At 44.5% G+C, this 12,561-nt stretch overlaps 1 protein-coding gene across 2 annotated transcripts in view; it reads right to left on the minus strand.

Annotated features, from left to right (window-relative positions):
- Sobp (sine oculis binding protein homolog) overlaps positions 1 to 12,561 on the minus strand; it is a 144,337-nt gene that overhangs the window by 36,970 nt on the left and 94,806 nt on the right. The window contains exon 5 of one of the 2 annotated variants that reach the window (XM_051175584.1): positions 9,676 to 9,771. The exons of the other annotated variant lie outside the window; for it this stretch is intronic. Coding sequence (XP_051031541.1) covers positions 9,676 to 9,771 — 96 coding nt within the window. The remainder of the gene's footprint in view (positions 1 to 9,675; positions 9,772 to 12,561) is intronic. 2 annotated transcript variants of the gene reach the window in all.

Here is a 12,561-nt window from a genome sequence, read left to right on the forward strand (position 1 = left end):
ATTAAAAAAGCATATGATTTGGCTCTGTTCCCTACTTCAACTGAGACTTCTCAAGCTTCAACCTCTGTTGCTGAATAAACTGCTATTTGTCACACAGATGTCCTTTCTCAGCTTCGGGGGCTACCTAAGACCTGTTGCTATAGAGATGCTATGAAGAGTTGACTCCCTCATCCCACAATTATGGGCTGAACTCCTCTGCCACTAACCTAGAGAATGATTTAAGGCTCTGTGAAGGCAGAAATATAAGTTGGTCTGAACTCAGGATGGGGTGTGTGGTCAGAGAGATGTGGGTCAAACCCAGCTCTGCCCACTGGAAACTCTCCTCTTCCTCACCAGCCAGAATACTCCTTGTCTATAAAGTTGAAACAGTAGCAGCTTAGCAAAGTTACGGTTAGAAGGGAAATCTAGAGAAGTTCTATGAAGGCTGGTACCACACCGTCCCCTGGAGCTATCCACACAGGGTTTCTGTCTTTTCTTACTGCTGCCCGAGGCATAGTATTGCTAAGACAGGCATTTCTCTTCATAAATGACAGTTTCCCTTTACCTATATTTTCTTGGTTAAAAAAAAATTATATAGCCCAGTCTGGCCTTGAACTTTTAGCATTCCCCTGCCTGGACTCCCAGCATCCTGGGATTATAGGTGTGCTCCTCCACACCCAACCTACTTGCATTCTGAGATGAACACCCTCACTATTAAAAGGTCAGGCAGGCTCAAGAGGTCTTGGATCACGTAGATCTTATTTTTTGAGAGTAGTAAATATATTTTAAGTGTAGTCTAAGTATCAGTTACACGGTGTACTTTGCACCCACCTTGTGCCATGGCTTCTGTATGTATACGCATATGACAAATTCAGATTTGCTTGAAAATTTGGACTTCGAAGCAAGCAATGTTAGGCTGAGCACAATCACAAACTATGCTAAGCAACTTAGAGAAACCCATTCACTCACACCTCACGCCAGCCTTAGTAGACAGCTGTCACTGTTCTCATGGGTTTGTAATTGTTCAAAGTCACCCAGCCCATGGGCACAGTGGTGAAGGTTCTTAAATCTGGTCCATTTACCAAACTAACTTTTAGGCTCTCCCTAAAACAGGACTCAGACATTGCAGTGCTTCGACAACCAGCAACACTGACTATGAGTGAACAGGCGTTTCTAGTTCCCTCAGGCACAGACAGGCAAGTGAATGGATGTGTGGATTTCCCTGGAGTATTTTTTTTTTTATTTTAATTAAAATACTAGACTTGGAAGCCTGGTAGGATGATGCCCATCTGTAATTCCAGCACCTAGAAAATAGAGGCAGGAGGGTGTCTGATCTAGCTATCCCTGAGAATGGTCTCAAAACCAAAACAACACCAAAGTTTGGCCTTTTAATATATTCTACAGAACAGGTGGGAAGAGGCTTAACTAGAGAGTGGGGCACTTTGTGCATTAGCCACAGGGCTTCCTTTAACCCTTGGAAACTTTCCAGTTCTCTCTCATTGGGAACAAGGGTCCTACTAAGTGCAGGCACACTAAGTGCTTCCTACATGATCTTATTTGGTTTTCAGGTTGACTCTATGAAGCACAGGGTGTTTTCTTTACCCTCTCGGCTCTGGGATGGGAACTTTGCCTGTGTCACAGAGCTGGCCGAGCTGGCAAGACTCCTGATCTCACCTGCCAAACCACAGCATTGCCCTTAAAGAACACGTGGCCTCACTTCTGTCTCCCTGGCTCTAAGAATGTCATCATGTACCACGTGAAAAGCTAACCTCTCTACCTCAGACCTTCCCGTGCAGCTGCCCTGAAACTAGAAAGGCAAAGATTTCTCCAAGCCTTAGAAGAGGAGAGCCTGCTGGCAATCAGGGCCTCGTATCAAATCAAGGCCCCTACATCCCCAGAGCCTCAGGATTACAGCAGGAGCTATCAACTCTAGCCCATCTAAAAAGAGAGTTAGAATACAGTTTGTACAGGTAAAAGGGGAGAGCATGTGGTCTGGAGGGTCTTTATACAGGGGGAAAAAGAAAGAAACTCAAGGCCATAGCAGAAAGAGGAGCCCACAGCCTTTTGACAGCACCAGAGAACAAAGTAGGGAGGCAGAGGAATGTGCAGAGGGAACAGGAAATCTGATATGGCAGTCACCCCTTCGGTATGGTAGAAACAAAATGGTCTTGCCAATGAGCATAAATGCCCCCCCTTGTCAGAGCCAAATCTCGCTTAGTTTAAGACCATTGTTCTCATTTCCAGAAGGTCTTTTGTTTTTATAGAAGCCAGCTCAGAATCCTACGGGGATATAGGAGCAGTTCAATAGTATGCCAAGTGGACGTGGATATGAAAGATGGGTAGAAAGATGATGAGATAGGCCAGTTCTCTCTAGATAGCAGTCGGCTAGTCCCCGCCGTTCCCTGAGCCATTGTACCCTCTGGGCCTACGGCAGTCACTCTCGTAGGAAAATGATGACACACTATGTGCCATGCATGTTTATGCCCTTGAGTGTTCTATTTGCTTCAGCTGTACTTGTGTGGCTCAGCTGCAACATCAAAGCAACAACCTGTACGTTTCAACTGAGTGGGATTACACAGGCGGCTTTGGTCACAAAGGGAGAAAGACTGTGGTTCCTCGTAACTAACTATTCTGAAAAGCTGATTGCATCCCAGGTGCAATGCGGCAGTTTCTACCACATTTGAAGGGATCTTCTTTACAGCAATGGCATGACAAATTCAAATACACGATGGACCTCTAGAATCTCCCTTCATTGCTATGATGGGGCTGGCAGGTGTTGGCGCACTGGGCTCAAAGAAAGTTGGCTTTATTTGAAAATAAATGTCTGTAGAAGTAGAGGCAGGACAGCAAAGATTCAAGCCGTTCCCGGAACTGGGGTACGCACACCTCATCCTTAGGGCTTTGAGAATGTGGCCTGGTTGCCAAGACATACAAGGTTACACCGGGCAGGGGGGGACACAGTGCAAAGTGAGGGACCTCTGTCTGATGTGAGTATGCAAAGCTCCAATTCCCCTCTTAACCAGCGTCAACGCAGTACTCCCAGTCTGGGAAGGCGTACACCAAAACCTTTACCAAAACTATAAACGAACAAACAAAACCTGTCCACCAAAAAAGAGAACACACACTTCATAATCCTCCAGGGAAATGGCCCAATTAAGAATGGGAATCTAAACAGAATTCTGTATAGAACAAATAAAAATGGCAAAAAAAAAAAAACCTCTCCAGGAAGTGCCTGCCCATCATCCTTAGCAATTATGGGAACACAAATTATTTCATCTCAGCCCAGTCAGAATGGACCAGATCAACAAAATAACTGATAACGTATCTTGGCCAGGTTGTGGAGAAAGAGGAAAACACGCTCACTCACTGTTCACGGGGATGCAAATTGGTACGGTTGCTCTGGAAATCAGTGTGGAGAATCCACAAAAAAAGGTTAAAAATAAAAATGAATCTACCATATGGTCCAGCTATACCACTCACTCCTTCGCACATGCCCCGAGGACTCAGCACACTACTCCACAGATACTTGCTCAGTCGTTTCCATTGCTGCTCCGTTCACAATAGCTAGGAAATGGAAACAGCCTAAATGTCCATTGACAGACGAAAGGATCATGAAAGGCACTACACGCACCCAGTGGAGTACAATACAGCTATAAAGAAAAATAGAATCATGAAATTTGCACGTAGAAGAGATTGTGCTGAACGCGGTAGCGCAGACCCATCTGCCATTCCCAGCTCCAAATCCTCAGACATAAATACACAACATGGAGCAACCACAGAAACCAGGGACCACAGACAGGGTTGAGGGGGACCAGCAGGGTACAGGTAATACAAAGCAGAAAACGGAAACATGGGAGCTTCGACTGAGGAGGAGGGAGGGAAGCCAATATAGAAGTCGGGGTGGGGATGAGGGACAAATATCAACGTTGTTTGATAAAGCCACGGGGAATCATATTAGTTTTATTTACTTAAAATTACATACAGTGCACACACACACACACACACACACACACCCTGAAGGAAGTTAAGTCACTTGGGTTGACAATGCTCTCTACAAAAACCACAGACTAGCAAAACCGCTGTTCCAGGCACAAGAAACTTCCTGGTCAGGGTAAGCCAGGTGACTCCCAACTGAGTGTAGCCATAGCTTGCCTCTCGGGGCTTGAGGGTGAGCCCCTATCACTGAAAACATGACACACTCGGGACACAGGAGCTGACAGTCCCTTTCCTGTGGTGGTCTAGCATTCATGGTTCTAGAAAATACAATGCAAGCTGCGAAGGGAAGGAAGCGACTCATAGTCCTACCCAGCTGCAGCACCTCTGAGCATAACAGTGACCAGCAGCATAGCAAGATAGTCAAGATAGATATAAAGGTGCAAGAGCAGTACTCACGTGTTGGCAGTAACCAACAGCTGCCCAACTGGACCCGAGCCACACTCAACAGGAGGGAAGCCATGCCTAGTACTGTAGTCCACAGCCAGTTTCTCTGTGCTAGCGAGGTCACGGGCCTTAGAAAGGAATCTACCACATCCACTTGGCAGATGGGTAGAACTTCTTACTACATTCTATGCCTTATTATCCTTATACCCATGGATGAGTGCAGCTGCCACACCCCATCAAAGAAGCCTCTCTTTGCAGCAATAGAAAGCACCACAGAAACCACGACTGGACACAAGGCAAAGATCAGTGGATTGTGAAGACCCCAGCTCCCAACCTATGCATCCACATCGCAGCTCCTGTACCTAGGGCTCGGGGATCGGTGAGGACAAGGAGGAAGAAAGATGTTGAGAGCCACAATACCAAGAAGTTCATTCACCTTGAAACGGCCTCTCCTAGAAGTGGCTGCATCCACAAGATTGGAGCGATGGTTACAGCAATGGGCGTTTTAATGTGGAAGGAAGGGGCAAGTTTGCACAGTGCCCCACCCCTAGACAAAGAACCACAGGAAACCAATGACTGCTCTCAGAGATGAGCTCCCTTACTGGTTGTCCAATGCAGAGTCACAGTGGTCAGCCCTGAAATCATATACACACAAACAACAAACAAAGACACAGCAGGGTGCGTGTGTGTGTATGAGGGAGACCTATTTTATGTGTGTTTATAACAGTAATAATAATAGTAATAATAATAATAAAGACTATCAACTTGAGCAGAAGCATGGGAGAAGTTGCAGGGGATACCTGGGGAGGGCTAGAAGGAAGGATAGGAGGAAGAATACAATGTTAACTCTATTTCAATTAAAACATAATAGTAATGATAATAATAATAACAAATAATGGGACATCGAGAAAAAGAAATAAGCGAGCAGGGTTAGTGTCTAGCTGATGAGTGTTTGCACTGGGGAAAAGCATGATGACTCTCATATAGTATTGAATATTAAACTTTCCATAGTCATCTTAATCTATAGAAACACTAGGAATTTTCACAAGGTAGAATCCATAGGATGAGAAATGCATGAGGACTCTTCACGGACTTGCCCGTCTGCCTTCTTAGTCTTCAGCTTCTTCTCCACACTCGGCCAACTGAGATGCTACACAGGGTACGTGGCCTGCACGTTCCTACCAGCCTGCCTTCCCTGACACACCAATTCCTGTAATCAATATCTTCCTTAGCAAGGCCTGGGTCAAAAGCATCTTCCATTCAGTGCACTGGCTGCACGAGGCAAGAATCTCACCCTCTTCCACACACCAAAAGTTCCCTGGTACTTTTCCAGGACATAGCTTACCAGAATGGCAGCAACCACAACAACTATAAGGATCACAATTGCATAGCTGATCTGTACTGACAATAGGGACCTTAAATACACCATCATGTCATCTTTACTATCTCCCCTGGGGCTCTACAGATGAAGATTGTAAACTCAGAGAGGCCCAAGGGATGAAAAACCTGGGTCTATTGTGATGTCGTATCTAAGGGGCAAATTTGACTGTTTCACCCAAGAACTGGTATACTTAGTGGCTACCATGCTGGGTGTGCCTGGTTGTATTGAACAGCACACTTACTCCTAGTCAGTGCCCGTGTCTTTTTCCTATTCCATGTCCCTCTCTGCTTGTCTAGCATAATGCACGGAAGATACTTGCGTGTCCACATCTTCTAATCTACCTGCCTGCCTCCAGAAGGAACCGAGGTAGAGCAGTCAGCAGAGCTCTCTGCTCCCCGTTACCTCTGTTCACGAGGCCACAACACCAAAATAGGTTTCATCTTCTCCCCTCGCTGGCCTTGTAAGTGACCTGAAAGAATTCTTTCTCAGACTATTTTTATTTTGCCTCCCAGCTGTGGATTGCCTCCCTCTCCTTCTTCATAGCCCTCACCCTTGCAGCCAAGAGATAGCCATAAAGATTCAGACTCTGGGTGATGATTCCTGAAGCTGAAGCCAGGTCGGACAAGCTTATTTTCTCCTGCACGTCCTTCTCTTATGCCCTTCTCTGGGCTTCCTACACTTGCTGGCTTTCTAATCTATAATCCTAGCTCTGGAGAGCCAGAGAAACCTGGAGGTTCACTGGCTAACAGCCTGGCCTAAATAAACACACACACACACACACACACACACACACACACACACACACACACACACACACACACACGGGTGTCAATAATTCCTCTGTCTTCATTTCCTTCTCCAAACCTTTCAACAACAACTCCCTCTAGTTGTACATCTTTCCCTTCCAGGGCCCAGTGTTATGTTCTATTTCTACAATATTTTCACCCAGCCAGTTCTTGTGAACTAACAAGAAATTGGCGAATGGGAAAATATGAACTCAAAACATCCTCAAGAATTTCCTTTCACAGCTCCTGCAGTCCACAGCCGAATGGGCATTTCATTGGAGGAGTTGATAAACCTTGCAGTCCCAAGCTTATTTCTCTGAGAGAAACTTAATGACCATAAAGGGACTGACAATGGAGTTGGAATTTGGTGCAAGTCCTGGTCTCCATGGCTAGCTCTAACTGTACTTCCTTCTTAGTTCTCGAATGCTGTGTTGCTTTTAGTGTGGAGATGATATAAATTACACACATTGTTGTCTTCTTTAGTCATAGTTTGATTATGTAGGAAAGCCCACTCTTCACACACACACACACACACACACACACACACACACACACACACACACGTCTATGAAGAGCTAGGTGGCCACACTGAGCTGCCACCCATCACATAGGACTTGTTTATCTAATCATTGGTCTTTATAGCCTTCCATTTTCTAAATTAATTTAAAAGCCACTGAGGAAATCCCTATGTTATCACCAAAGAAAGAATCTTGGCCACCAAGCCAAATATCTAGTCATGTGTACAGTACATTAGTGTAAAGGCATATATCACAGTTTGGGATCTAAATGGAAAAATCAATACCCTAGAGGAACTCTACCGTTGCACGGCAGAATCCACTATAGCCAACGCTGTCTCTGTTGGTGCACTCTGATCACACACACTTGTGTATTCCAGGCATTGATTTCACTTTGCTTTTTTGTAAGTTACTCAATATTCCTGTCTCTACCAAGAAGTGTGGGCTAGGGGAGGGGCACAGAGACATTCAACCATCAACGATACAGAGTCAGTGTCCTGTCTCCCTAGTCTGGTACACAGTTCTGTGGCCCCGGGGACAAGCCTTCCAGCTGTGTGCTTCTGATCACCTGGGAACTCCAAAGACCGTTGTCCTCAGTACTTTTCTTACTCTCCCAAACAGCTGCTGCTGGGGCTGCCATGAAAGAAGATGCCAGAACCACCCTTAAGCTAAAAAGGCACTTTGGAGTAGAGTTTGCAACCTCTCCTCTGGACTGTAGTAAGAAAGGAACTCCCATCTCTCTCTTAAGAATGAACAGTTCTCTTGCAAAGAAGCCTAACTTCTCGGGCATTCACAACAGCCAAACACAATGCTTTTCTTGTAGCTAGCATATCTATGTACATGCGTGCATTTTTACATTTCTCCTTAGAGAAATAAGCTCACTTGTGTTTTCTTCGGTTTTTTGTTTGTTTTTTTGTTTTTTTTTTTTTTTAATCACAGGAAAGGATGTGGGGGCAAAACAAAGCCTTTCTGACAGCGACCACTCTATGATGAAAATTGTTCCAAACCTCTCAAAACTAACGACACCGTCCTGCTGTAAGCCAGGCAAGCCCAAAGCATTTATTCTCTAAAGGTATCTGAAGACGATGTTCGCATTAAAAAAATCCCCCCCCCCCCCGGTTTACATTCAAGCACATCTACTTTCCCCATACGTAGGGGGATTAAGGGTAGTATATAGGTCCTCTCGATCTTTCTAAAAAGAAGTAAGGCACGCTGAAAGCATTCTGATACCAAAACATCATAAGTGCCCTCCCTCTCACCCCAGGCAGTTAGCGAGAAAGCCTTAAAAAAAAAAAAAAAAAAAAAAGTGTAAAGGGCCTGCAGTGGGTAATGATAGAGCAGACCTGGGCTCTTAAGAGCCCTCAAATAAGATATCAGGTGAGTTAAATTTTCATGTGAGCGACTGCATTTATAAGCAGCGAGTCTGCCTGCAGGTTGGTTGGTCAAGGGCACTGCACACACAGGCTGAGTGCTGCTACTGTGATCATGCCTGCTGCCATGCCTGGAGGAAGGTCTCGCTGTCCAAGGCAGCGGCTGTGACCAGAAGGGAAAGGCCTGTATTTTCCAGTCTTCTGCTCTCTGGCGACTTTGTTTCTGATGAACAGTTGGTGTCAGAGCCAAATCCAAAGGCTGGTACACGTGGGAATTCCTAATGCAGAGATCTGGCAAAGCTCTATTCTATTTGGCCAAAAATCCAAACAGGAATTAAACTACCTCAAAATGTTAACAGCCGAGCATCTTCATTTTCTGTCCCTGTTTTCATTTAGTTGGAGCAAATGTTTCTGCTTTAATGCAATCGGAAGGAAAAGAACATTTAGGGGCAACATGCTAGATCCTTCCTAAAGCTTCATTTTCAAAAGCGGTGTTGGCATCTCTAAATAAATGACAATCTATTCTCTGTTTACCTAAAGTAAACAGAGAATGCATTGCCGAGCACTCGTTTTCAAAAGCTAATCAAGAGTGTTAGGTCCCAACAGATTCATTTAATAGAAATATAATAGGCATTCCTGCTTGCTTTTCATCTTGTCTCCCTGTAAATGCTAAAATGAACAGCAAATTAACCTTGCCTTGGAACCGAGTTTCATCACAGCTGATGTCCTCCTCTCTCCACAGTAAACACCCCCCACCCTGTCATACTGACTCCCTCCCTCTGCAGGAGAGAAGCTGTGGAGTTGGGCAAGAGAGTGGAGGAATACTCAAATCCTAAAGGGAGTGCTGTGTGTCAAATGGACTATCTTTCCTATCAGAAGCAAGCCCAGCAACCACTGTCCGCTACAATCGCGTACACTTAGGGCGTAGGAGGAAGGGTGGGGTGGGGTGGGGTTTTCTCCAAGCTCCACGTATCAAGTTATATTTTTAACTTTACTAGCCATTCTCCAAGTGACTGCTTATAAACTACAATACAAAACAAGCTAATAAAGACAGGGCCATTCACGCTCTAGAATCAGATATAAAAGATTTGCAAACAACTTGAGATCTTATAATTAATATGCAGTGATATCAGAATTAGCACTTAGAACTCTATACAGAAAAATATATTTCATAAATTATGTAATCATGAACAAAGCCTCACAAAAAACTGTTTTCACTGTGCTAAAGTAACATTCTAGACTTGTTGTAAGTATGTTATTCTTACAAGTAGTTCGCAGTTATTCTTGAAGGCAAGCCTTGGAGTTTCCTTAGCATAGTGCTGCTGGGGGTAAGTTTCAGCACGTCCATCTTCATCTCTAGCCTGAAGGGAAATATAACGGCCTATTTAGGGACTTACAAATAATGGAAGGAAAAAAAAAAAAAAAGCTAAAAGCATAACAGCTCAGATCATTAAACAAACGGGAATCCAGAAATAACAACATTATTAAGTAGTTTGTTTAAATACGCAGTATGCCTTTCAGAGATCAGAATTTGAGTTCTGTTTTTCTTTGTATTGTTTAATTTGAACATGCAAATTCATCGTGGTGAGATAGTTCGAATGACACAAAGCAAACCAAAAATCAACTAGTTTTGTTGGAGATCACCACCACTTGAGTGTTGTAATATCCGTTGCACAATTAGGATTATATGACATACATACGTGTTTAAACTTTTTGGCATGCTTAAGCAATTTCTAGATAATGCACTTTTAAGAAATTCTAATAGCAAGGCCATAAGAAAAGCAATTTGCATATTATATCTTGAACTGCAATACTATTAAAGATAAATTGATTCCCCTCAATCTTTAAATAAAGATCCTAAAGGATCGATGATCTCGTAAGAACAATGATTCTTCAATCAAATGTGGTTTAAAAAAAAATTAGATTTAATTCAGAAGCTGCATTCAGAGTTACTGGTTATTTTGATCTATGCTGTCAATTAAGAAAGCTGCCATTTCAATAGAGGCATTAACATGATCCATCAGCAACACAGGTTTTGGCCCTCTCTTCCTAATGGCCATTGGTTTCTGGTTTGGAGCTGGCCTGAGGGAGAGGCGGGTGAAGAGGGCGTGTCCGAAGCACACTCATTAATCCCATTCATCTGGTGACTCTTGCACTGGGCAGCTTCTCTCTCTCTCTCTCTTTCTCTCTCTCTCTCTCTCTCTCTCTCCCTTTCCCTCCCTCTCTCCCTTTTCCTCTCTCTCTTCCTCTCTCTCTCTCTCTCCTGGCCTCCTAAAATCCACAGCTGAGCTTGCCTTCCTCACATATGGCTTGCATATAATTATGCATATTCCATTTTGCACTGCATTCAAATGATGAGCTCCTGGCTGCCCGCCAGCTGGTTTTTAAAGGCCCCAATGAGGTAGGAAAAAGGAGAAACACAGAGAGAGCCGCGCAGGAAGCAGCAGGTAGTTCTGTCTGCTGATTTTTTAGATAAAATGTATGTCTGCCACCAAGGGAACAGCTGAGAACTACCTGTTGTGATAGGTGGGGATGGGGTGGGGGTCGGGGTGGGGCGGGGCGTGAGCAGAGTCCGTGACACTGCAATGACAGCCCTTGTGTGTTGTTTCTCTGACGGAGCAAAATCTGACCTGACAAGTGTCACTTAGAGTTCCCCAGCTACGCTGAAGACTGTGTTTTAAAAGGAATCCGTACGCTGCACATTCGAAAATTGTATAGCTTGTGTTTAGTAAAGGTTTCTGCTGCTTATCACGAGGGTTCTGGGTGGAGCTGGGAAACGGAATGGCAGGGCCAGGGGAGGATGGTTTATAACAGGTCCGTGTGGAGAGGGTTTCATTTCTGAGATAAGTTTTATGGCCATCTCTGCAATGCGGAGCCTTTTCTTTCTGCTGTTATCCCCTACCAAAGCAGAGTCAAACTAAGATGTGTCCTGGGATAGGCTGTACGTGACAGAGAAGGAACTGAGCACTGGTGTCCTGCCGCTCAACAGTCTACTGAAGCCAGCGATGCTCCTGCCCACTGCACTGAATCAGGACTCCTCGGCAGTGCAGCCCCAGTGTGGGAGGATGGAACTCTATGGGGCCCCACAGATGTGGCAGCAGTGAGTACCCAGACCAAGGGCAGCTGTAAGAAGGCTCTGAGATGCCAATGGGCGACAGCGACATTAACTCCTTTATAGAAAATTCCTAAGTCACTGTGTGAGGGAGGAACAGGCCTCTTAAGGGAAGGAACCACATTTGTTTCGGGTAATGCCGCCATGTCCGGTGACTTACTCTTCAATGGTGGGAAATAACACCTACCTGGATAGTAACTAGACCCTATCACAAACAACTCCAGAAAATACCGCCTCAAAACTGCAAGTCTTTCTTGGTGGTGGATTTATTATATTCCTGATGCACTGTGGTACATATGCTCATAAGCACAATTTGCATATCGTTTACAAGGGCTACTATTTACATATGCATGCCTATATTCAATATATATGTATCTTGTGTATAAATATTCATAAGGTGGAATATGTTTATTATGCATGTACTATGTATACACATTCATACACACCAGATGCCTGGGGATATTTTCAACATAAGTGGCAAAAAAAAAAATACATTCATCCCACTTACATGCAAGGTGCTCACATACTTTTTTTATGTGTTTAGGGGACAAAAACGTCCCCATTACCTAAGATTTGAGTGTGCTGTATAAGTTTCATCTCAAGTCTTATCATTAGTAGGTTTTGTTAAGTAGGAATGAATGGGAATAGAGAGGACTAAAAACAGTAGGAAATAAACAGAACCCAGAAACTTGTCTTTTCTCTCAGACACTCAGCCTCACTCCAGAGTCTAAGGGATCCTATCCTGCGGGGCCACTGAGATGGCTCAGTGGACAAGACACTTGCAGCTAAGCCTGGAGACCTGGTTCAATCCCTGGGACCCATATGGTGGAAAGAGAGTTGACTCCCACGTTGCCCTCTGACCTCTGCACATGTACCATGGAAAGGCCCCGGTACATGTGGAGGCACACATTAAATAAATAAATAAATGCTATGAAAGATAAAAAAACCCAACCCCATTGTCTAGCCAGGACAGAGGCCACGCAAAGTCCTAGGAATGTGGAGCCACCACCCTGACATCCGTGTGCACGCGTGCCCTGAC

Source organism: Phodopus roborovskii, unplaced genomic scaffold (genome assembly GCF_943737965.1).
Source record: "Phodopus roborovskii unplaced genomic scaffold, PHOROB, whole genome shotgun sequence".
NCBI lineage: Eukaryota > Metazoa > Chordata > Mammalia > Rodentia > Cricetidae > Phodopus > Phodopus roborovskii.